At 36.1% G+C, this 25,038-nt stretch overlaps 1 protein-coding gene and 1 pseudogene across 31 annotated transcripts in view; one reads left to right on the top strand and one right to left on the bottom strand.

Moving 5' to 3' along the window:
• The window catches only part of LOC145268857 (retinoic acid receptor RXR-like), a 647,258-nt gene that overhangs the window by 460,545 nt on the left and 161,675 nt on the right, over nucleotides 1-25,038 (top strand). For all 31 annotated transcript variants that reach the window (XM_080124564.1, XM_080124550.1, XM_080124541.1 and 28 more), the window contains exon 3: nucleotides 21,265-21,422. In XM_080124564.1, the coding sequence (XP_079980690.1) occupies nucleotides 21,265-21,422 (158 nt within the window). The remainder of the gene's footprint in view (nucleotides 1-21,264; nucleotides 21,423-25,038) is intronic.
• On the bottom strand, nucleotides 23,680-23,821 carry LOC145268938 (U2 spliceosomal RNA; annotated as a pseudogene).

The following is a 25,038-nucleotide window of genomic DNA, read 5'->3' as shown; positions in this document are numbered from 1 at the left end:
TTGGTACTAACCAGGCTCAACATTGCTTAACTTCGGTGATCTGACAAGAACTGGTGTGTCAACACAATTATGCCGTTCACTGGTATATAGTCATCAAAAAGTGCTCAATATCCTGAGAATAGTTTCTTCTCTTTGATCTGGTGAGGAGGTTGTTGGGTACTTTATTTTATTTTATTTTTTTTTTTTTATTACATTTTCACCCCAAACAAGGCACATTGTCACTTTGGTGTAGGGGGCTACTATCAGGTACATAAGATACTGGGATACTATGCAGGGAGTTGGGCAGCAAGATGTTGGTTCACATCACACTTGAACTTCTGTATGTCAGTACAGTTGGGGAAGCAGGGACCTGGAATGGAATTCCAAAGTTTAGCGGTTAGGGATCTCTACACTGTAGGGGTGGGATTTTACTGCTTGTCAGGTTTGCCGAGGGTGTTTATGTCGTGGCGGCACAAGTGCTTGCAGTTTGTCAGAGCATTCATCATTAAAATACTTGTAGAACAGGCAGAGGGATGCAACATTTCGTCGATGGGACAGAGGCTGAAGCTTAGATGACAGTTCAAGACCTATCAGGTTGGAGGCTCTCTTTTGAACCCTGTCCAGGAGCGAGAGACAAGTAGCAGATGCACCAGCCCAAATGTGACAACAGTACTCCATACATGGGCGAATGGTGACCTTATAGAGGTACAGGATACTTTTGGGCGTTAGTAGCTTTCTAGCACGGTAGAGAGAGTCTACCTTTTTCGCAGTGGTCCTGGCAATGCTCTCAATGTAATTGTTCCAACTCCTGTTCCCTGTGAACGTTAGGCCAAGGAGTTTAAAAGAAGTACTTTCAGATAATGAATCTTTGGCAATGCTATTAGGGATAGAGAAGGTTTCTTGTAATTATTGGCGGAAACAAGTTTAGTCTTGGCAGCATTGAATGTGACCATCCATTTTGATTACATTTTAGTGTTTTTATCCGTTTTTAAATAGGATTACCATATCTTTTAGTTTTTGAAATTATTACATTTAAGTACAGTTCCCAAGGCCCTCTCCCTCCATATACTCGAGTGGGGGGTATTGACGTTGCCCACAATGGAATTGACATATAGTAATAAAAAAGTGCTGGATATTTTTAGTATAGCAGATGTGTCCAAACGGAACTTCATTTCTTCTATTTATTATTTGTGGACCTGGTCAACGCCAGGTATCCATGTTAGTCGATTGTATAAAAGGTAGTTGTCTGTGTGTTTGTATGTTTTTATGTCTGGCTGAAAGTCAAAAAGGATTAACCGAAGACAAAGAATTAAATTAGCACAACTAGTTTCGATGTTAATCTAGTTTTCGTCTTCATTCATTTCTATGTAGCAAAATTGGTTTCAGAAAAGGTCCTGTAGAAAAAAGATTGAATGGACCAAAATGTTTCTGTCCATTTGAGTTTGAAATTTCATTTTTAAACGAGTGTGATTCTCTTTATACAGTGGTGTGATGTGCCTAACATCCATTTCTTCTTTTCCTCTTTTGTGGTACAGGTTCAAGCCTGGCTACTGCGGCTAATTTTTTTTTTTTTTGGTTGCACAGTCACTCACTGCTATTTTGATTAAAACAAAAGTTGTTTTTTTTTTTCTCAGGACTGAGGGTTTCTCAACATCCTTAGTATACCACCTCTCACCACCCGAGAAAACCCGGGTAGCCATGTTAGTCTATATATATATATATATATATATATATATATATATATATATATATATATATATATAAATAAAAGTTACAATAAGTTTACTAAGGTAATCAAAATGGTAAACTTAAAATATATTATAAATATTAAAGAGTTAATATTTACAAGTAAAATAAACTCAGCCAGATATAAAAAGCTCAATAAAACCGAAAAGGAAATAGAATTGAACTTTTGAATAGTCAAGTCGCTGCCTGATGATATCTGTTGTTTGATTGAAACAAGTGGCTATTTGTAGCAGCGGGATGTGAGCATGTTTATATAACAATAAACAAGTATTATCAGCTCTTTTTATTGAGCACTATCTAACAACCTCGTTGAATTCATTAGTCCATTAGTTTTGAATATAAAAAAACCCGAGTGTATATATATATATATATATATATATATATATAAACAGGCAAAAGCAGTGCGCGCGCATTTTTGTATGTCGAGGTTCTCCGGAGGGTTACTATTTTTTTAGAACTTTTCATATACCCCCTAGATTGTAATATCTACGATTTGCGAAGGGACGTCATGTCTAGATTTAGACACTCCCCTTTTTTATGGGGAGCTGGTTTTTCCCCAACATCTTGGGAAACAAAACAAAACCAGAAAAACTGGCTCGCAGCTAAAGTTAAGTGCGGGGATTTCATTTCCCTCTAGCGTGATGTTTGACCTCATTGAATTTACGCACTTGCCACTTAAGTTTTTAATCGTTTAATTTCAACCATTCTCACATCTCTGCCTTCATAGTGTCGTGGTAAGTTATCGGGCTCCTTTTTTTTCGCTTTCGCCTCAAGGATTTGAGTTTGAGCCTACCTGCCTACCAAAACTTTTTTTTTTTTTTACACACCTACAAAAACCCGGGCAATGCCGGACACCCCCACTAGTTTATTATATAAAAGGGAGTCATCTGTGTAAGTGCGTGTATGTTTGTATGTCTGCTAAAAACTTGTCAGCAGCATCCAACCATGTTGAAACCGATACCATCTGAAAGAGCAATGCCTCGGATGCATAATATGTGAAAATTAGAAAAAATGTTAATTCTATGGCAGTCAACTTGACCACTTTTTGGAAGGTGGGTTCAGTTTTGTGTCGCTGTTTTTGCAAATCACGCACACATAATTAACTAAAACTCTGTTTAAAACCCTTAATTGCAACATCAGAAGCACGCATGGTCGTGTGCGCAAACAAATTTACTCGTAACTTTTCCCTTGTCCTTTTTCACATTTCATGTCAGAGCCAGGCTGCTGCGTCTTTTTTTTTTGTTTTTTTTTTTTTCAGTCACACGGGTACTCACGCCTATTTTGATTGAAAGAAAAGTTGTTTTTTTTTTATTCATTTATTTTTTTTTTTTTTTTTTTGGTGGGGGTCCAGTGTAAAGGGCAACAAAAAGTGCTCAATATACGGAGAATAGCTTTTTCTCTCCATATATCTTCTGCTGAAATAGCTGGTGGGAACGTTATTACATACATTTTTTTTTGGGGGGGGAGAGGTCGACTAAATTTTTGTGTTTTTATCCATTCTTTTATTTTTGAAATTGTTGTTGGGGGGGGGGTATCGATGAAAGTGTTCAATATCCTTAGTATAGCAGGTGTGTCCAAAGGAAACTTCATTTTGACCCCGGGCAACGCCGTGTATCCATGCTAGTATACAAATAAATGACAAAATAATTGTAACTTCTCCGATTTTCAGAATTTGTAATCATGACTATAGTCTTTTTATTTTCTTTTAAAAGTTAATGTCTTTTCTTTTGATGCATTAAGGGTGGAATAAATAAAACAAATTGACATAGTTACATGAATGATTCTGCGCTACGAAACAGGTGCTGTCAAGAATTGAGAATTTCAACGTACTTAGAGAAATAAACAGTAAAATGGTCAACCATAAATGACAAAATATATTACAAATTTCAAAATGTTGACCATCTTACCGTTTATTTCTCTAAGTATGTTGAAATTCGCACCTGTTTCACATATATATATATATATATATATATATATATATTTTTTCTGTAGAAATATATTTTCTTATAATATATATCAATCCTTATTTCAGAAGCTCAATGTAATCACAGAGCAATATAGAGAATAAATGACAAAAAGTTATATTCCAAAATTCATGATGTTGACCATCTTATAATTTATTCCTTTTAATTCAGTTGTCATTTACAATTCTTGACAGTATCTGTTTCGTAGCGCAAAATCAATCACTTAATTATTATATCAATCAGTGAATCTATTATGCCCTTAACTCATCAAAAGAAATAGCAAAAATCCATCCGTCAAAAGGAATTCAAGTGTGATTTGATATGATTAAAATCCGAAAATTGGAAGAGAGATTGCAAATACCTTTTTATTTTTCCATTACGCCATATTTATATATATATATATATATATATATATATATATATAGTATTTTTATACATAAAAATACTAGACATTCTTAATCTTCGGGCCAGGATCAAAGTGTAGTATCTGTTCTTCAGATGCTGCACTTCAATTTTTTGCTCTCTCTCGGTGAAGGAGCAATCCTTCATGACTAAGACAATTTTAATTTTATTTTTGTTTCTTTTCTTCACGTAAAAAAGTGACCCTGGTGTCTAACTCTGTCCCGTGGGGAGGCATTGTAAATACGAACACTACTGTTTCACGCTTATGCAGTCATCAGTGTAGGAAGTCATAATTACTGTCGGTCAGGAGAAACGCCTAGACATGTATAGATACATTACAGTTGCTGGTTTATATTGTATACATTTGATAAAGCATATTTGCCTGTTTGCCACGCTGGAATTTGAAATCGCTTGAATGGAATGGACGTATCTTAATATTCGTTTCTTTTTTTTTTTTTTTTTTTTTTTTAAGAAATGCAATAAAAAGAAAAACAAATAAAAAGATAAAAATTGCAAAATTATCAAAACAACCCGTGGGCCTCCATAAGCTGCTGCTGCTTCCACATGTTCAATGTCCTATCAATTAGTCAGCCATATTGTTCTCTTTTCGATATTTTTTTTTTCTTCTCCTTAACGCCACCACCACTACAATCCCTCATCCATGTGCTTCCGCTCTTTTTTTTTTTTTTTTTTTTTTTTTTTGCTTCCACCTCTCCTCTCTCTATAGTGATTATTAATTAAAACTTCTGATGTTGATCTCCCATGCATATTAAAACGTGAAATACCGCAGAGACATCTTCAGGATCCAATCATCCAGCCATGTGTGTTCATACACACACATACTTAATGTGTGCATGCGTGCGTATGTAATAAATATATTTACGTATGGAGAAAGAAAACCCTGAAAATTGTGATTTGTAGCAACTAATACAGCTCTGTGTGTGTGTGTGTGTGTGTGTGTGTGTGTGTGTGTGTGTGTCTGTCTGTCTGTCTGTCTCTGTCTGTTTATTTGTGCCTGTGTATTTTTCTTTGTATGTGTGCGTATATATATTCAGTGAAAACCTGAAAATTATAATATATAGCAAATAATACTACTGTGTGTGTTTTAAGGTTTCTTGCAGTTTGCCTGTGTGTGTATATATATCATGATGACACACAGTTCCCATCAGATTACCTTAGTTAAGCAACATTGGGCCTGGCTAGTACCAGATGGGTTACCATTTGGGAATTCTAGGCGCTGTATGTGCTCTCCCTCCGCTTATCTCAGCATTGTTTCCAGTCATCCCAAACCTTCACTTACGACTGATATTTAACAACACTAACTCAGGTGTGGTTGGAAATATTACAACTCCTGCTACAAAAATTCCACATGCAGGCACCTTTACAGTGGGTATCCATAGTCTGTCAAGATTGAAGGAAGCTACTATATATATATATGTGTGTGTGTGTATGGAAATATTCTTTATTCACTCAAATTTCCTTTTATATATTCCGATCCTTATTTACGAAGCTCAATGTAATTATAGAGCATATAATGAATAAATTACAAAAGTCTATATTCCAAATTTCAAAATTGACCATCTTACAATTCCTTTAATTCAGTTGACATTTACAATTCTTGACGGTATCTTGATTTTGTGATGCAAAACAGATACTGTCAAGAATTGTAAATGTCAACTGAATTAAAGGAATTTGGAATATAGACTTTTGTTATTTATTTACTAAATATAAAAATCGATATAAAAAATGTTTATATCTTTTCTGTATTTATTTCCTATTTGTTAACGTCTAAAAATACCAAAATGTCTTTCGAAAAAACAAAAACTTTTTTTTTTTTTTAAATTTAATTTTTGACCGATCCTTCGGTCTTCTTCAGTGTGAATGATATATATATATATATATATATATATAATCTTTGTGTGTGAAAGTATATTTGTATAATACATGTTTTGCATATATTTGTGTTTCTTCAAACCTACATCTATATAACACTTAAACTAATATCAACAATAAAGCTTGTTTTAGTGTGTGTGTATATATAATATATATATGTGTGTGTGTGTATATAATACGTGTGTGTGTGTGTGTATATATATATATATATATATATATATATAGTGTTGGAATGATTAATCGGAATCGGAAAAATCAGCTTTTTGGAGTATCGGAATCGGGGAAAAATTTGAGCCTATTTTCCGATGCCAAAACGGGTTCCTTTAATTATCTATTTTCTTTTATTTTGTTTTTATAAAACGTCTTCCATTGCTTGTAGTAATAATAAAATAATAAATTTGAGTTTGTATTACTGTACACATAGATTCGAAAAAGTTGTCAAAAAACAAATATAGAACAAATAAATGTTATCAAAGGCAAGATAAGTTACTTTTCTACCTAACTGGATATATTTTTTGTGTTTTTATTCAGTGTAACATGTTTATTCAGCTCGAAAAACATGCAGTGTTTACCGATGTATTGGAAAATTCAAAATGGCAGCCGACTCTCTCTCGGAGAGGGTACGTTTGGGAAAAGGTATTATAAATAATAAACTAGACAAAATACTGTTAGAAATTCGCTCAATATGTTACCGTGACATAAGTTGACATGTATTCGGTTGTTTTCTAACAGTATTTTGTCTAGTTTATTATTTATAACACCTTTTCCCGAACGTACCCTCTCCGAGAGAGAGTCGGCTGCCATTTTGAATTTTCCAATACATCGGTAAACACTGCATGTTTTTCGAGCTGAATAAACATGTTACATTGAATAAAAACACAAAAAATATATCCAGTTAGGTAGAAAAGTAACTTATCTTGCCTTTGATAATATTTATTTGTTCTATATTTGTTTTTTGACAACTTTTTCGAATCTATGTATACAGTAATACAAACCCAATAAATTTTTATTGATCTAAACTTCCAGTAAGACTAAAATCTCTAGATCACCTTCTCACAAGTGTGTTTTTACGTTTGAGAAAATATATGCACATTTAAGATGTGTGTTTGTTGTAATCGGGACAAAATAACAACTTTATAGTTAAATACTTAGAGATTTATGAAGAATCGGAATCTGGTAATTTTGTATGGAATCGGTAATTGTATCGGAATTGGGAAGAATATTGGAATCATCCCAACACTAATATATATTATTTGAGGTTGCTATTTTTCAAAGGCAGGGTAACCAGTGAAATATAACGAGGTTTATACAAGAGTGCTCAATACAGAAGTAGAGCAAGTTACATTTTAAATTTGTCTTTACATAAGCAGTAGTTTGTTGCTACACAGTCATGAGCATGTTTCGGTCTACTAGTATTTACTAACTAGAGACCTCTTCAGGTTTTTCGAAAATAAGGGTTGTTGCCTGATGAGGTCTCTAGTTATTAAATACTAGTAGAACGAAACATGCTCATGACTGTGTAGCAACAAACTACTGCCTATGTAAAGACAAATTTAAAAGAATGAAAAATCACAAACACTAAAATTGTAATATATAGCAACTAATACAACTAAGCATGTTTTAAAGTTTGTTTTGATTTGCCTGTGTGAGCGTACCTATATTTGTGTGTGTGTGTGTGTGTGTGTGTGTGTGTATGTATGTATATGTATATATGTATGTATGTATGTATTTCTTTGTGTGTGAATCTATATTTCTGTAATACATTTTGCTAAACGCAAATTAACTCCAAATACATCTATAATATGAATCTCACCTGTCTGTTTAAATGTATGTATGTATGTCTGCCTAAAACTTTTGACAGACGCGACAGATTTTCACGAGATTGGTATCGTTTTGAAGCTCGACCCTTCGGACGACAAATATCGAAAAATTGGCTAAAGACATTAATTCTTTCACCCTCAACTGGGCACTTGTCTACAGGAAGAGGTTGTTTTTTTGTTTTTATGCCGATATTTTTGAAAGTCATCCTCTCTTTCTGACTGACTAGCCTTAATTTAAACTTTTGCCACCTCCAGTTTGGTGATATACACAATGGCAAAGACGTCAGGGTTTTTTTTTTTTTTTTTTTTTTTTTTCATATTCTTTTCCTCCTTTGCAGTACGGGTTCAAGCCTGCCTGCCTACTACCACTTTTTTTTTTTTTTTTTTCTCAACACACACCTGCAAACACTCTGGCAACACCGGGCACCCAGGCTAGTAAAATATAAAGCATAGATCTATATAAACGTTATTGCTGATCTCTGCCTTCATTAGCAAGGATCTAATCCATTCGACCACCATTAACCGCGAGAAATACTGTTGAAATTTAAACATTTAATTTTAAGAGTGATCTAATCATTATATGATGACTAGCCTGGGTGCCTGGCGTTGCTCGGGTGTTTGTAGATGTGTGTTGAGCGCAAAAAAAAAAAAAAAAGTGGTAGTAGGCAGGCAGGCAGGCTGAAACCTGTACTGCAAAGGAGGGAAAGAACATGGGGGGGGGACGTGATGTCTTTGCTGTTGCGTCCATCGCCAAACCGGAAGTGACAAATGTTTAAACGAGGATAGTCATTAGTCAATTGAAAGGAGAAGATGACGTCTGAAAATATCAGCGAAAAAAGCGACCCCTCTCTATAGAATAGTACCCAGTGTAGAGTGAAGGAATTAATGTTTTAGCCAATTTTTCGATATTTGTCGTCCAAAGTGTCAAGCTTTAAAACGATACTGATCTTGTGAAAATCTGTCGTCTCGGTCGAAAGTTTTAGGCATACATACATACATTTAAACAGACAGGTGAGATTTATATTATAGAAAATGTGTGCATGCGAGCTAAATTCTCCGACTTTATTACAACTGAAAGTGCTTCACGATAAGAAACGAGTTTCTTAAAGGGGCTGACTATAATGATTATTATATATAATTTAATTATATATATATACATATATATATATAAGTGTGTGTGTGCATGCATTATTACTTTTATAATGTATTTATTTATTCATGTGTGTATTATGTATAATTATTTATTCATGCGTGTGTATTATATATAATGCTGTTCTTAAGCCACAACAGGATATGTAGGTGGTTGGAATGTGTCAGCTATTTTTTCTCTTTAATCATATTTTTTTTTCTCTTTTTCCCCTTTTAATCGTACTTTTTTTTTTCCTTTCCTTAAAAAATAAAAAAATAAATCTGTTTTTTTTTTTGTTTATTTTTTTTTTATTATTATCCCCTCCTCCTCTTCGATGACCTACTTTTTTGCCGGAGATAATCACGAATGCTACAAGAATCCTTGCTGCTTTGTTTCTTTTCAATTTGGGTAGGAAAAATGCAAAACAGAAAAACATGAAAACAAAAATTTCTCCCAAATCAAGTATCTAACTAGCAGAACCCATGTCTCGGCATTGCCCAGGAAAATTGAAAAAGAATAAAAATAAAATTTAAAAAAAAAAAAAAAAAAAAAAAAAAAAGCCTTAAAAATTGCAACCCTCCATCCTAAAATATGTTTCTGAATTTTTGGGATGAGGATTGATAATGTGGACTATTTGGCCTACTCTTCTCATGTTAGTGTTATTTCCACAACATTTTGGTCGCTTACGATGTTGGAGGTTACGTTGACTCAAATGTTGAACGAATAGCACTCAAGATGAGAACCATAATCCAAATAATGCAAGCCCCCAAAAATATAGCAGAAAAGCATAAAAAATTCTTTTTCTACAAAATATCGATAAATATTCCAATACTAATTGTCTATCCACAGTGTTGTGTGGTCAAAATATACTACCGTGCAGAGGTTTTAGTTATTTCCACAACATTTTGGTCATGTATGATGTTGGAGGTTACGTTGACTGAAATATTTCATGAATAATAATCCGAATAATACCAACCCTCAGAAGTATAGAGAAAATATTAGCAAATAATTATAATGGTTTAAACCTTATTTGCTAAAACCAGTAAGACATGGAAAATCATAATTAAAAGTTTTTTAAAGCATTTAAATATCGTACAGTAAGGGAAGTTAATGAAAAGGATATTGAATTTCACATACAAATTGCATGGTAAAATCCAAAGTGGAAGATTTGTTTTAAGTCCGTAAACCATTATAATTAGTTGCTAATATTTTCTCCTCTGAAGAGATGGTAGACATCGAAATCCTATCGGATAAGGAGTTATAATAGTTCAAATGTATTCTTGTTCTTACATATGTTAATAAAAAATTTTCAATTTGGGTAGGAAAAATGCAAAACAGAAAAACAAGAAAACAAAAATTTCTCCCAAATCAAGTATCTAACTAGCAGAACCCATGTCTCGGCATTGCCCAGGAAAATTAAAAGGGAATAAAAATAAAAAAATTAAAAAAAAACCCTTAAAAATTGCAACTCTCCACCCTCCACCCTAAAATATGTTTTTGAATTTTTGAGATGAGGATAAATAATGTGGGTTCTTTAGATTATTTGGCCTACTCTTCTCATGTTAGTGTTATTTCCGCAACATTTTGGTCGCTTATGATGTTGGAGGTTACGTTGACTCAGATGTTGAACGAATAGCACTCAAGATGAGAACCATAATCCAAATAATGCAAGCCCCCAAAAATATAGCAGAAAAGCATCAAAAGTCCTTTTTCTACAAAAATATTGATAAATATTCCAATACTAATTGTCTATCCACGTGCAGAGGTTTTAGTCGCATACTATTGAAAATTTCGAATATCATAGCTCCCTACGATTTTCCTGAAATGTGATCACATTTTGAATTTATGGAAGTATAAAACACGTCCATCTTCATCTATAAAAATTTAACAGAAAATGACTCTCATAGCTTAAAGAACTCGCATAAATAAACATGTTTTTAAACGTAATTGGTGTCGCTAATAATTAAAGATTTAATATAAATTAAATTAAAAATAAATCAATTTGATGTAATATTTGTAAATAGAATATTTTAAAACAATTCTATTACAACAAACAATAACGTTCCAAAGTAGCTGATCAGCAACAGTTTTGGCAAATAACAAATAGGATCCTGAACAGAAGTGTGCATTCTATCCCAACCATTATCAACGGATCAGAGGTCATCTCCTCAGCTTCAGACAAGGCCAAACTATTTGCCAAAAACTTTGCAGCTAATTCTACCCTATGCGACAAAGGCCATCAACTCCTCGTATTTCCTCTTATAAGCAACAACACGCTATGCAACATACAAATATCTGTGCGTGAGGTCACCAAGCTAATCTAGAACCTTGATTCCAGTAAAGGTACTGGCCCTGAAAACTTTCTCTCTCTTGCATGCGACCTCTCTCTCTCTCTCTCTCTTGCATGCAGCCTCTCTCTCTCTCTTGCATGCAGCCTCTCTCTCTCTCTTGCATGCGACCTCTCTCTCTCTCTCTCTCTTGCATGCGACCTCTCTCTCTCTCTCTCTCTCTCTCTTGCATGCGACCTCTTTCTCTCTCTCTCTTGCATGCGACCTCTCTCTCTCTCTCTTGCATGCGACCTCTCTCTCTCTCTCTCTTGCATGCGACCTCTCTCTCTCTCTCTCTTGCATGCGACCTCTCTCTCTCTCTCTCTTGCATGCGACCTCTCTCTCTCTCTCTCTTGCATGCGACCTCTCTCTCTCTCTCTCTTGCATGCGACCTCTCTCTCTCTCTCTCTTGCATGCGACCTCTCTCTCTCTCTCTTGCATGCGACCTCTCTCTCTCTCTCTTGCATGCGACCTCTCTCTCTCTCTCTTGCATGCGACCTCTCTCTCTCTCTCTTGCATGCGACCTCTCTCTCTCTCTCTCTTGCATGCGACCTCTCTCTCTCTCTCTCTTGCATGCGACCTCTCTCTCTCTCTCTCTTGCATGCGACCTCTCTCTCTCTCTTGCATGCGACCTCTCTCTCTCTCTCTCTCTTGCATGCGACCTCTCTCTCTCTCTCTCTCTCTCTCTCTCTCTCTCTTGCATGCGACCTCTCTCTCTCTCTCTCTTGCATGCGACCTCTCTCTCTCTCTCTTGCATGCGACCTCTCTCTCTCTCTCTTGCATGCGACCTCTCTCTCTCTCTCTTGCATGCGACCTCTCTCTCTCTCTCTTGCATGCGACCTCTCTCTCTCTCTCTCTCTCTCTCTCTCTCTTGCATGCGACCTCTCTCTCTCTCTCTCTCTTGCATGCGACCTCTCTCTCTCTCTCTCTCTTGCATGCGACCTCTCTCTCTCTCTCTCTTGCATGCGACCTCTCTCTCTCTCTCTCTTGCATGCGACCTCTCTCTCTCTCTCTCTCTTGCATGCGACCTCTCTCTCTCTCTCTTGCATGCGACCTCTCTCTCTCTCTCTTGCATGCGACCTCTCTCTCTCTCTCTTGCATGCGACCTCTCTCTCTCTCTCTTGCATGCGACCTCTCTCTCTCTCTCTTGCATGCGACCTCTCTCTCTCTCTCTCTTGCATGCGACCTCTCTCTCTCTCTCTCTTGCATGCGACCTCTCTCTCTCTCTCTCTTGCATGCGACCTCTCTCTCTCTCTCTCTTGCATGCGACCTCTCTCTCTCTCTCTCTCTCTTGCATGCGACCTCTCTCTCTCTCTCTCTCTCTTGCATGCGACCTCTCTCTCTCTCTCTCTCTTGCATGCGACCTCTCTCTCTCTCTCTTGCATGCGACCTCTCTCTCTCTCTCTCTCTTGCATGCAACCTCTCTCTCTCTCTCTCTTTCATGCGACCTCTCTCTCTCTCTCTCTTTCATGCGACCTCTCTCTCTCTCTCTCTTTCATGCATGCGACCTCTCTCTCTCTCTTTCATGCATGCGACCTCTCTCTCTCTCTCTCTTGCATGCGACCTCTCTCTCTCTCTCTCTCTTGCATGCGACCTCTCTCTCTCTCTTGCATGCGACCTCTCTCTCTCTCTCTCTCTTGCATGCGACCTCTCTCTCTCTCTCTTGCATGCGACCTCTCTCTCTCTCTCTCTCTTGCATGCGACCTCTCTCTTGCATGCGACCTCTCTCTCTCTCTCTTGCATGCGACCTCTCTCTCTCTCTCTTGCATGCGACCTCTCTCTTTTTTTTCTCTCACACACATGATTTTTATGTAATATATCACAAATGTGACCATTTTAAACATAGTCACAAATGAAAATTTAATCTGCGTGTGACAATTCACAGTCAATCATGGTGTTTTAGAAACAATTTTATTCAATTTAATCAATTGATAATTCAATTAAATTGCACAGAAATTCGATTAAACAAAAGCAAAACGCGTAACAGGTGTTTTTTTTTTTTTTAAATATACATTTCGTAATATGTCAACTTTTTTCTTTTTTTTAATTTGGCACAAAAATAGGTATGCAACAGGTGTTTCTAAAAAATATATTTAAATGTTTTATTTCATACAAAGTCAGTTTTGTCGTTAAAAGAAAAAAATAACCCAATGGGGCACCATTTGTCAAGGCCTGAAGCCACTCAAAGATGTTCTGTATCAACTGCACAACACCTTGAGAGAATTGCCTTCTCTCTCTTTTATCTTCCCTTCCTCTCTGTCTATATATATATATGCAGAGTGTCCACAAAGGCTGGCTACATTATGTAGCCAGACTTTGTGGACACTCTGTGTGTGTGTGTGTATATATATATATATATATATATATATATATATAATGTATGTATGTGTATTTATTTCTCTCACACTGCAAGAACTCCGACATTAGGGTAAAAAAGTGAGATTGAGAAGTCAGCACCCTCGAGGAGGGTCATTGTGACCTGCAAAAAGTGCCTGAGCAGCCTCGTCGGCATTCCTTGGTGAGGGTGCCTCAGACGATTAGCAATAAACTAACCCCTTCTCAAAGTAAGAAGACAAAGCCTGAGAGGGTGGACCTCCTAGAACTGCACAGAACTAAACTCCACTGCAAAATCAACAGAGACTGGATCATTACAGGAATGGTCTAATCCCTGTTGATTTTGGGACCCCAGGATATAAATAGGAACACACAGTCCCATGTCCATTAACATTTCGTCTTTTAAATGTAAGAAATTTTGCAATAAAGACTAAACATTGATGGACGTGTGACTTGGTTTGTTCCTTTTCTATCTATCTCATCAGAATACTATTTCCATTATTCTCACACACACACACCACACACATATATAATCATGTAGCCTCTTTAAGTAATTTCTTAAAGTCGAACACTGTTTGAGAAATTACCTTGGGCGAGATCGCGATTTGCGGTCGCTCGATCACTATAGTCTTAATGTTGTGCTTTAGAAATGTTAAATTTCCTTTATTCCTGGGGGCAGTTAACAGTGACCTGGATGTAACATTCCTTGTAAATGAAGCCAAGCGTGGCTTTGTGGCGGAGTTAGAATCCTTCGACCAGCGACAATCATCACTTCCTGCACTGATGATTACGAAAGCATGAAACAGTAGTGTCTGTAAGTATAAAGATGATATATAGTTTATGATTAGGGCTGTGTCAAGAATATATTATTGTTTTGACTCTCGAGTATGTATTCGACACGGTTAAACACAGTTAATCAATCGAGAACCACATCACTCTGTATGAAAACATAAGATATTGTGTCGGATATATACTCGAGAGTCAAAACAATGAAAAGAATATTCTCTTGCCATAGCCTTATTTATAATACATATAATGAGAAAATGTTGAAGAGTTATGAAGACAGTAGTAGTACCATTAAAATGGTCTTTTGTGCTTCAGAATTTATTTTTTTACATAGTCACCACCATTCTCGATGCACTTTTGCGAGTGATTAACGAGAGCCTTGATACCTCAGTCGTAAAAATCCAATGCATACTTTGTCATTTGGCTCTGTCGCCACTCTGAAATCTACAAACCCATCTTCTGTGTTGACATCAACTACACCAGTTTTGTAAACGTTCAACATGTGCTAGTGAATGGTGATTGATTAAATTTTTTTCGTTGTGGAGGAATTCAATAACACATCTCTGCTTTTGACGCATTTCCGTGTCTGGGATCTCTTGGTTTCACACCATTAATATGATGGTGAGGCCCCACCCAGCTTGCGGGCTTTGGGGAGTATGGAGCCACGCTTCAATTGTCATTGCTCCCAGGTCCACTCTGACCCGGAATCGTAGTACCTGTTAGGGTCCCAACTATGAGTTGAATAAAAACCGACTTGAAAAAACACAAAAAAACAAATGTATTCTATTAAAAAATATTTTCTTCAAAATCACTGGATTCGGCATTAAATAACCTGAAAAAGGTTGATATACTGTCAAACAAAAACAACCGACCACACTGTTAATATCTGTAACAGAGATATTACACTTTAAGATTATGAATTCATAAGTTCAGTTATCATAACAATGCAATTTGCAATCCTCTCCAGTCCATTCAAGCAGATATATATATATATATAAAATGAACTCATTTTCCCCCTCTGATTTTGACCATAATAGGATTAAAAATCAAGACATTTCATGCAAATGTAATATGCACAAACTGTAGCACAAAAGCTGAGGTGAGTTATAGGCCTATTACCTATCCAATTCCTCGATAATTGTAGATTCCTATATTCTATATGCTGAGAGTTCACGGCCAAAATCGGTTAAGATCGATGGAAGCGGTAAAATCTTTTCTCTCTAATAAATTCCTCCTTCGTCCGCCACCACTTAACACCGTTACGGGATCGTCCACAAGAGTCAGTTATGAAGTAACACCGGTTCGGGTTTTCTTTACTTTGTAGTTGCTTAAAAAAACTGGAATAGAATTTTAATTCTACTGGGTTAAACGCACCATGAAGTTAACCGAATCGAAGGGTTATTTATGCCATTTTTTTTTTCGCTTTATTTCGTTTTGTAGTTGATTTTAAAAAATAAATAAATAAAATGGAATGAACTGTGTTAAATACCTATATATATATATATATATATATATATATATATATATATATATATTTCTGTGATGCGTCTTCGTCAGAAATTATTTTCAAATGTGAAAATAATTTCTGACGAGGACGCATCACAGAACGTCTGAAACGCGCGTAAAAACGATTTCAATGACTTAAAAACATTATTACAATGATCCAAACATAATTTCCAATGAAAAACCAAGACACGGAATACTAAAATAATGTTAAAAAATACACATTGTTGGTGACTACTCCCTTATTTATATATATATATATATGAGAGAGAGATTTCTGTAGAAATATATATATCATAATGTTTGTAGGGATACAAAATTTAAATATTGCAATTAGGAAGAGAAGATTCTTATGATTCATGATTAAAAGTAAATTTGTATATATATATATATATATATATATATATATATTCCTTTTAATCTTCTCTCCAAAAAGGGGAACAGGAGAGGAAAGAAAGAGAAATGGGGAGCCAGCTGACTGGTTTCGACCCTCGCTTCTCAAAGCTGTGTCGAGGGAATTTTTTAAAACAAAGAATGAAAAGGCGATTAAAATTGCATATTATTCAATTTACGGGGAGAAAAAAAAAGTGGGAAAATGATTAAAATAAAACAGCGTTATGGTCGAATACCCTAGAGATTAATCACGTTCAAACCCAGGAGGCATTCCCTTTGCTTGCAAAGGGAAGGTTTTCCAAGTCGAACGTGGATAGTCTCCAAGACCTTAAGGTGATATAGTGAATGAGCACGACTCAGAATAGAAAGAGTCTGTGCTAAAGGTTTCTGCACAAGACGGGTTTTTAAGTAAATGATCAGTAATTGAAGATCCGTATGTGTTAGTAACAACGTCCGTTGCCCGGTAGGTTCCATTCCTAATTTTACTGGGTTCATGTTGTTAAATTCTTCCATCTAATCTTAATGTCGTTCGACCCAAGTAGAAATTAAAGAAGCTGCAAACAGAAGATGAAGATGTGGAGAAGTTCTTCATAAATAACAGCAAAACTTGAATTGGTTATTTGTTAAACGAGTAATTCTCACTTCAGGGCAAGATACGGCATAATCATGTTGACACACTGGTTCCTGCTGGATCACCGAAGTTAATCAACGTTGAGCCTGGTCAGTATTAAATGGGTGACCATTTGGGACTTCCAGGTGCTGTATATGCTCTCTGCTTATCTCTGCATTGTTTCCAGTCGTCCTGGTCTTCTCCTTGCCACTGGACCCAAACAGTGTCGATTCAGGAGAGGTGTGGTTAGGGATTGCACTGCACGACCCTTGCCTCACAATTACACGCGCAACTGCCCCTACAGGGGTTATCCTTCGTCTTTCCAGACTGAACGGAGGCATTGAATTCTCACTTCCTACACTGATGATTGCAAAAGCTTAAAACATTAGTGTCTGTAGATATTAAGGCACAAGGAGTTATTTTCCTTACAGATTCATTCACGGAGGAATCTGAAAGTGTGTGCATGTTAAAGAGAGAGGAATGGGCTTGTCAGGAGGGTAAAAAAAAAAAAAAAAAAGAGTTGGAAGAGGTAGGAGGAAATAAGAAGGGGGAGGGGAGAGAAGTTGTAATAGAAATATTACATTTCTGCTCTGGGCAACACTAAATAAACCTGTGTGTGTGTGTGTGTGTGTGTGTGTGTGTGTGTGTGTGTGTGTGTGTCTATATATATATAGAGAGAGAGAGAGGTAGATAGATCACGTCTTAAATATGATATTTTAAACTTTAGCTTAACTGAATTACTGGACAAAACCTCCTTACTAATGATGCGACAATCAAAACCTCTATAAAAAAAAAATTAAATAAGCTGCAAATAGACGATGAAGGAGTTCTTCATAAATAACGTCAAAACTGGAATTGGTTATTTGTTGAATGAGCATTTTCTTTTTTTTCCTTCTAAAATGTCAAAAGTGTCTTTGACTCTTGGACTCAATTGAGTGGAAAACGTCTCATTTGAAGGAGGCAGAACTGTCTGATTGGCATCGGAGATGAGGATGGGGGTTGTCTCATTTTTCTACTTTACCCCTTTTTCAAGGGTGCTGTGTATTTTTTCCCCCCTTCTCTTTCTTCTCCATCAAGTGGCAAGTTGAATAAACCACTCAGAAGAATAACTCTTATCACTTGCTGCAATTCATTGAAGAGAATAATTCACCTTTGATGTAGATATTCATGCGTTTTTTTTTCTTGTTTGTTTCTCCTTAGTTTTTAGTTTTGCTTTATTTTTGTGATGTGTCCATAAATCTACATGATAGGCTCTGTCTGTCTTTCAGTGGCATTTAAACTTTTTATCTGTGAAGTCAAAACTATTACTTTTAATAATGGATATTTTGTATTAGTCTGTAAGACAGATTTACCAATTAATACACATTGCACTTTATTATAGAGTATCTGTTTGTCACAAACTGAAACTATACTACTTCGATTACTAATGAAGGTTTAGTATCTGAAGTTTAGACTATACTAATTCAATTGTACTATGTCTTATGTATGTGATATATATGTACAATGTTCTATATGTGATACATATATATATATTGTATTATATTTTAATAGATGTGTGTTCGTACATCTACATGATAGGCTCCGTCTGTCTCTAACATTTAACCCTTTTTTCCTCCCTAAATCTATTACTAATAGAAATTTGGTATATGTCTGTTTGAAGCTGAAATTATGCTTTTTTTTTTTTTTTATACACCCCCTCCCAATAAGGTTTATTGCCACTTGGCAAGATGCTTGTTCACAGTACTTTTTTTTATTACATTTTTACCCCAAACAAGGCACATTGCCACTTTGATGTAGGGGGCTACTATCAGGGACATAAGCTACTGGGGTACTATGTGGGGAGTTTGGCAGCAAGATGTTGATTCATGTTACAGTACAGTTGGGGAAGCAGGGACCCAGAAGAGAATTCCAAAGTTTAGCGGTTCTGGGGAAGAAACGAGTGGAGTAGAAGGCTCTCTTACATCTAGGGATCTCAACTGTGAAGGGGTGGGATTTTGCATTTAAACTTCTGCAGGTTAATGCAGTCAAGGAAGCGATGAGGTGGGGTGGGGGAATTCCAAAGTCTAACAGTCTGGTGGAAGAAACTGTTAAAGTAGGAGACTTTCTGGCATCTAGGACCGTCAACAGTGAAGGGGTGGGATTTTGCTTCTTTTCGAGTCAAGAATATGTACATTGTGGAAGGACACAAGTGTTACGAGTTCATTATTACTTCTATCAATCATACTGTTTTATTTTTATCACTAATTTCGATTTGATATCTGAAATCGAAACTATTAATTATGCTATTGTACTCATTTAATACTCAATTCGGAATGGAAGGGTAGTATCTGTTCTATGAGGGGGGGGTCACTTAGTGAAAAGTTTTCCATTTGGCGGCGCGACAATATTTCTTTACTTGTGTATCGTTTTCAGAGATATTAATGTTAACAATTGAATACGCGTTCCAAACAAATATGATGGAAATAAAATAATAGCGTATATAACGTACAAGGTGAAAAGCGGAAAAACTGAAAAGGAAATGTGCAGTTGTTACTACAGCTTTGGAAAAGAATTTAAGTCATATTCACCGTAAGGATTTATTGAAATAAGTATGGGTATTGTCATGGTACCATCCTTCCATTCATTACATCTTGCTTGGTAGGGGTAGTATATGTTGTTTTATTTTACCGGAGTCCAGACATTGATGTAATAAACTCTGTGATTTTCTTTCTTTTTTTTTTTTTTTTTTTACATTGCAGAACATGATTGAGTTTTGCAAAGGAAAAAAACAATAGCGTCAATGTTTGGTGTATTTTAGGTCAGGAATCAGTATCTTCAGTCAAAAGTGAAAAGAATACTTGAAGTTTAAATCTGCATTTGTGTTTTCATACCTCCAACAAAATTACCTTAAAACACACATACACACCCTCAACCCAGCCCCACTCCAGGGTTGGAAGAAACACGGTGATCAGCTGGAAACCTTGCTCAGCACCATGAAACAAGAGGCCAAGAGTTTTCTCGGAAAATCCGTTCTGTTACTTTTTTACTCATATCATGTTTAATGTTTGTGCAAAATTTCAAAAAATTCCAAAGCGTAGTTAGTGTGAAAAGTGCGGACAGACGAACAAGGATGAATTTACAGGTCCACCCTCTTTTGTCAGGGAGACCAAAAAAAAAAAAAAATGAATCAAAACCACTTTTGTTTTAATCAAAGTAGCAAGTACCCATACAAACACAAAAAAAAACAATTAGTCGCAATAGGCAGGCTTGAAGCTGTAACGCAAAAAAGGAGAAGGAGATGAAAAAAGCTAATTTGCTAGCTGTCACAGCCACGACGACTTATAATCACATCACTTATATATATATAACATCACGACGGGTTCGAAATAACACTCTGATTGGTAGGCATATGACTTAAAAAAATGTCAGTGCAAAAAGTGACTCTTCTCTGCAAGAAACGGCTCAGTTGATCAGCACAAAATTAATCTTTTGGGCCAATTTTTACATATTTTTCATCGGAGAGATTGATCTTTCTAACGATACCAATTTTGTCATTGCTTGATGCATCTGTTAAGTTTTTGGCAGACATACACACATGCGGACACTAACACACATTTTCCCTTTTATATAATAGACTAGCCAGGGAACCCAGCATTTCCGGGTTGTGTGGAGGTGTGTGTAAGGGTGTTGGTTGAGCAAAAAAAAAAAAAAAAAAAAAATTTTTTTTTTTTTTTTTTTTTTTTTTTTTTTTACATAGGAGTCACCACTTATCAATGCCCGGAGGCCACTCGTGGATAAAGGTTATTGAGTGTACAGTAATCAATTGGATAATATGGTAGTAATCGTTAGTAATGGAAATTTGGTAAATTGGATTACTTAAGGGGGCGGTTCATCACGAATTTGTTTGGACTTCAAGACAATGAAGTTGTAGTCAGCGGGGAAACAGGCAAACGGGAGAGAGTTCCACAGGCGTGGAGTTCTTCAATAATTCTTAATTAAAATAAGATTGAAAAAACTTTCCACTGATTATTGAATTATTGAAAAAAAAAAAAAAAAAAGTAATAAAAAGAGTACATGCTAAGGAGGGATATAGGTACGAGAGAAAAAGTGCGAAAGATGTGATTTGCCTTGTTACCGCTTCCGATAGCAGCCACACCGGAACTTTGGAAATACGTTAGTTGACTATAACCTAAAGATTTCTTTAAATAGCCCAAAAGGGTTGCGATGCCATAAAACAACCAAACCAAAAAGTGATCATATCCAGGTAAATCGAACAACAGACCTTAAACGTTGAGACATATCCTAAAAATGAATCTACTGTCCACACATATTTTCTCCTTGAAAAGTTTCTCTTTCAAATTTCCGTTCTAATATTTATTTCTCTTTATATCTTTTTCAGTTGCGAAGGCTGTAAAGGCTTTTTTAAACGAACTGTTCGCAAAGATCTTACCTACGCTTGCCGTGATGACAGAAGTTGTATAATTGACAAACGACAGCGAAACAGGTGTCAATACTGTAGGTATATGAAGTGCTTAGCGATGGGAATGAAGCGTGAAGGTGAGCTCGTCTACTTTTTGTCTTTTTGCTTTCGTCTTTCAAATAATAATGTCGCTTTAAAAATATACTCGGAGACGGACTTCTTCGCAAAACATCAGCGCCATCATTTCCGCCCCTCCTCACCCCACCCCCACCTACCTTATTCCGAGGAATTTTTTTATGGAAGGGAGGGAGGGCATTTCAAAATTTTACTTTATTTTGTCTCTACATTTTGAAAATCCCATTTTATAAATATTATTTAAGGTTATACGTGATATAAGAAGCATGAAAAATAATGTTTTAATTTATATTTTATTTGCGATATTTAGAGCAGTCCCCCTGCGCTGTGAAAAAAATGTAGCAAAAATATTATTTTTGATAAAGAGCAAAGGGTTGTTCGAAATATTAAAATATAATGAATTAAAAACAAGTTATGTTTCTTACACCACCTATAACCCTGAAACTGTTTCTTTTAAAGTCTGCATAACATAATGACAAATATATACACACAAACACACACATTATTTAAGAACTGTTACATATTTGAGGTGTACCATGGCTTTGTTGATGTGGATTGACTGTTTATCAGTGAAAAGGCTGTTAAAATAGTAAAAGGTCAATCCACATTAATGCAACGATAATCTCTAAAATATGTAACATAGTTTTTTAAATAATCTGTATTTTAGCTATCACGTTTGTGATCAAGCATTTGTTTTCTTTTTAACACATCCAGATGCCCTAATATATATATATATATATATATATATATATATATATATATCCATCTCCAATTTCCACTTTATTTTGATGAGTTTAGACAATCATCTCTACTCCTTTTCAATTTCCACATCCAACATCAATTGTACGTCCTCTCACGTTCACTTTAGTATCTCAATTTCAATCAGTCTAGTTTCTTGAGCCGTTTAAAAGATATTTTAAAATAGATTTGTCAAATTTGTGTCATAGAAAATGCTGATCAGTTGTGGCGTACGAAATGTGTAAGAGCTACTTCCAACTCCTCAGACATCTAACTTTTCTCTAAATCTCCAAGTGTCCATCCCTAAGAGCGTGCCCCACTACCACCAAAAAAATAATCCGACTGTTATCTCCCCTCTCTCCTCTCCAACATTTTGATTATTATCCCTCCCCAAATGTCTGGCTATTATCTTCCCCTAAATTTGACTATTAACCCCCTCCCCCCTCCCAAAAAGTATCTTATTGTTATGCATATGCCCCGCCCCCAATCTCTGACTATTCCTCAAATTCCCTCACCCGATCTCCGATTTTTCCTCAAATCTCTTACTCTTACTTTTCTCTAAATCTCCAACTGTCCATCCCAGAGATTGTCTCCCCTCTCCCGCTAAAAAAAAAAAATCTGACTGTTATCCCCTCCTCTCCCTCCAAAATATTTTGACTATTATCCCTCCACAAATGACTTCTATCTTCCCCTAAATTTGACTGTTACCCTCTCCCCCAAGTATCTGATTGTTATGCATATGCCTCCAATCTCTGACTGTTACCCAAATCAGCCACACCCAATCTTCGACTATTCCCCAAATTCACCCAGCCAATTTCCTAATCCTGGATATGACCTTAAAATATATCTGATGGTGAGACTCCAGTTTGCGGGCTTTGGGGAGTGTGGAACCACCCCTTAATTGCCATTGCTCCCAGGCCCACTCTTACCTGGAGTAGTAGTTCCTGTTAGGGTCCCAACTATGGGTTAAATAAAAACTGACTTGGAAAAAAAAATATATATATATTCTATTTAAATATTTTTCTTCAAAATCACTGGATTTGGCATTAAATAACCTAAAAAGGGTTGATATGCCGTAAAACAACCAACCAACCAACCCACCCAATTTCTGACTGTTCTCCAAATCAGCTCCACCCAATCTCCGATTTTTCCTTTAAATATCTGACTTCTAGTTCAAAATTTTTCAATATTCAGAATGTTGATTTTTTTTTTTTTTTTTTTTTTCCCCAGAGATTAAAAAACCAAGGCCGATAGCCATTAGTCGCGTGCTCTCGTGTAATGAATGAATGCGTGAATGTAGGATTGACATGAAATTCTTAAAGATAAACTAAACTGACCGAAAAATGGGCTGAAATGACTTAAATAAATAAAAAGTAAATGACTTAGAATGACTTTAGTGAACTTAAGGATGAATTGAATGACCTTAAGAATGACTTGAATGCTTAAAAAATAACTGGAATCCTTCAAAAACAGCTTGAATGATCTGGAGAATGACTTGAATGGCTTTGAGACTGACTGGTTGTAAAGTGGAGGATCATTTTACATTAAATTAATACAGAAAAATGATCCCCCACTTTATATCACAAAGTTACAGACATAAGTACAGCATGTAGTAAGATTAGATACTACACTTTGATCTTGGCCAAAAGGCCAAGAAAAGGATATTTATTTGCTCCCCCACCGAGCAAATTAGGCACAAGGCCGATTTTTAATGTGAGGAGTGAAGGGGAAATGGGGACCAACTCCCCGGGGAATAGGGGGAGCTGGATAGTGACAATTGGTATGAAGGGTTGCCCCTACATTGACCAAGGTCTTATATGTGGGGTTGCTCCCACATATGGTCTTTGCTTGCAGTATCTGCCGGAACAGATATTACACTTTGATCTTGGCCAAAAGGCCAAGAAAAGCTTAAAAAGCTAAGAACAGCATCTATTAACAACAGACCTTTGATCTTAACCAAAAAGGCCAAGCACAAAAGTGGACTGACAGACTGACTTATAGAGTTGCTTGCACGTGACTAAAAAGCACTCTTAACTTTTTCCATTCTAACAAATCAGACTCCACAAATATTTCTATAAAAAGAAAATAATGATGTAAAAAATTTTGTTCATGTCTTAACAGGCAAATATAGACATTTGTATTCCTATTACTATTTGCAGCTCGGATGTTATACTCACAACTTTTTGGCCGATGTAACCTCCATCCTTTTCAGATGCATCTTGTAAAAAATCTACAATTTGTACAGAATGTTGCACTAAACCCTTTATTTAAACCAAACGGGTTAGATTACTCTTGCAACTTTGACAAAATACACCTGAAGAAGGTCAGAACTAACATCGACTGAATCATTGTGAAAATAATATTCAAGATGAAAGCAATAATCTGAAGAAATTAGATAATAAGAAAAATTAATCATCTAAAAAAAATCAGCAATATTTTTTTATTAATTTATTTTTTTTGTAATTCACGCCATGTTTTTCAGTGACGACCAAAATAAAAAACCTAAGATGCTTGTTTGCAATATTTTTAATTCTTCGTCAGAAATTATTTCATTTGGTTCAGGCTTGTAACCACGACAGTTTCTCCTGATTAGAAACGTTCACAGGGAACATGAACTGGAATAGATACATTACCAAGGCTGCTGCGAAGAAGGTGGGCTCTCTCTACTGTGCTAGAAAACTACTTATGCCTGAAAGTATCCTGTACCTCTATAAGGTCACCATTCGCCCATGTATGGAGTACTGTTGTCACATTTGGGCTGGTGCATCTACTACTTGTCTCTCGCTCCTGGACAGGACTCAGAAGAGAGTCACCAACCTGATAGGTCCTGAACTCTCATCTAGGCTCCAGCCTCTGTCCCATCGATGAAATGTTGCATCC

The sequence above is a fragment of the Euprymna scolopes genome, chromosome 44 (assembly GCF_053919585.1).
Source record: "Euprymna scolopes isolate OS-2025 chromosome 44, ASM5391958v1, whole genome shotgun sequence".
In the NCBI taxonomy this organism is placed as follows: domain Eukaryota; kingdom Metazoa; phylum Mollusca; class Cephalopoda; order Sepiida; family Sepiolidae; genus Euprymna; species Euprymna scolopes.
The sequence above is the reverse complement of the archived record's forward strand: the minus strand, read 5'-3'. Positions and strand labels throughout refer to the sequence as shown.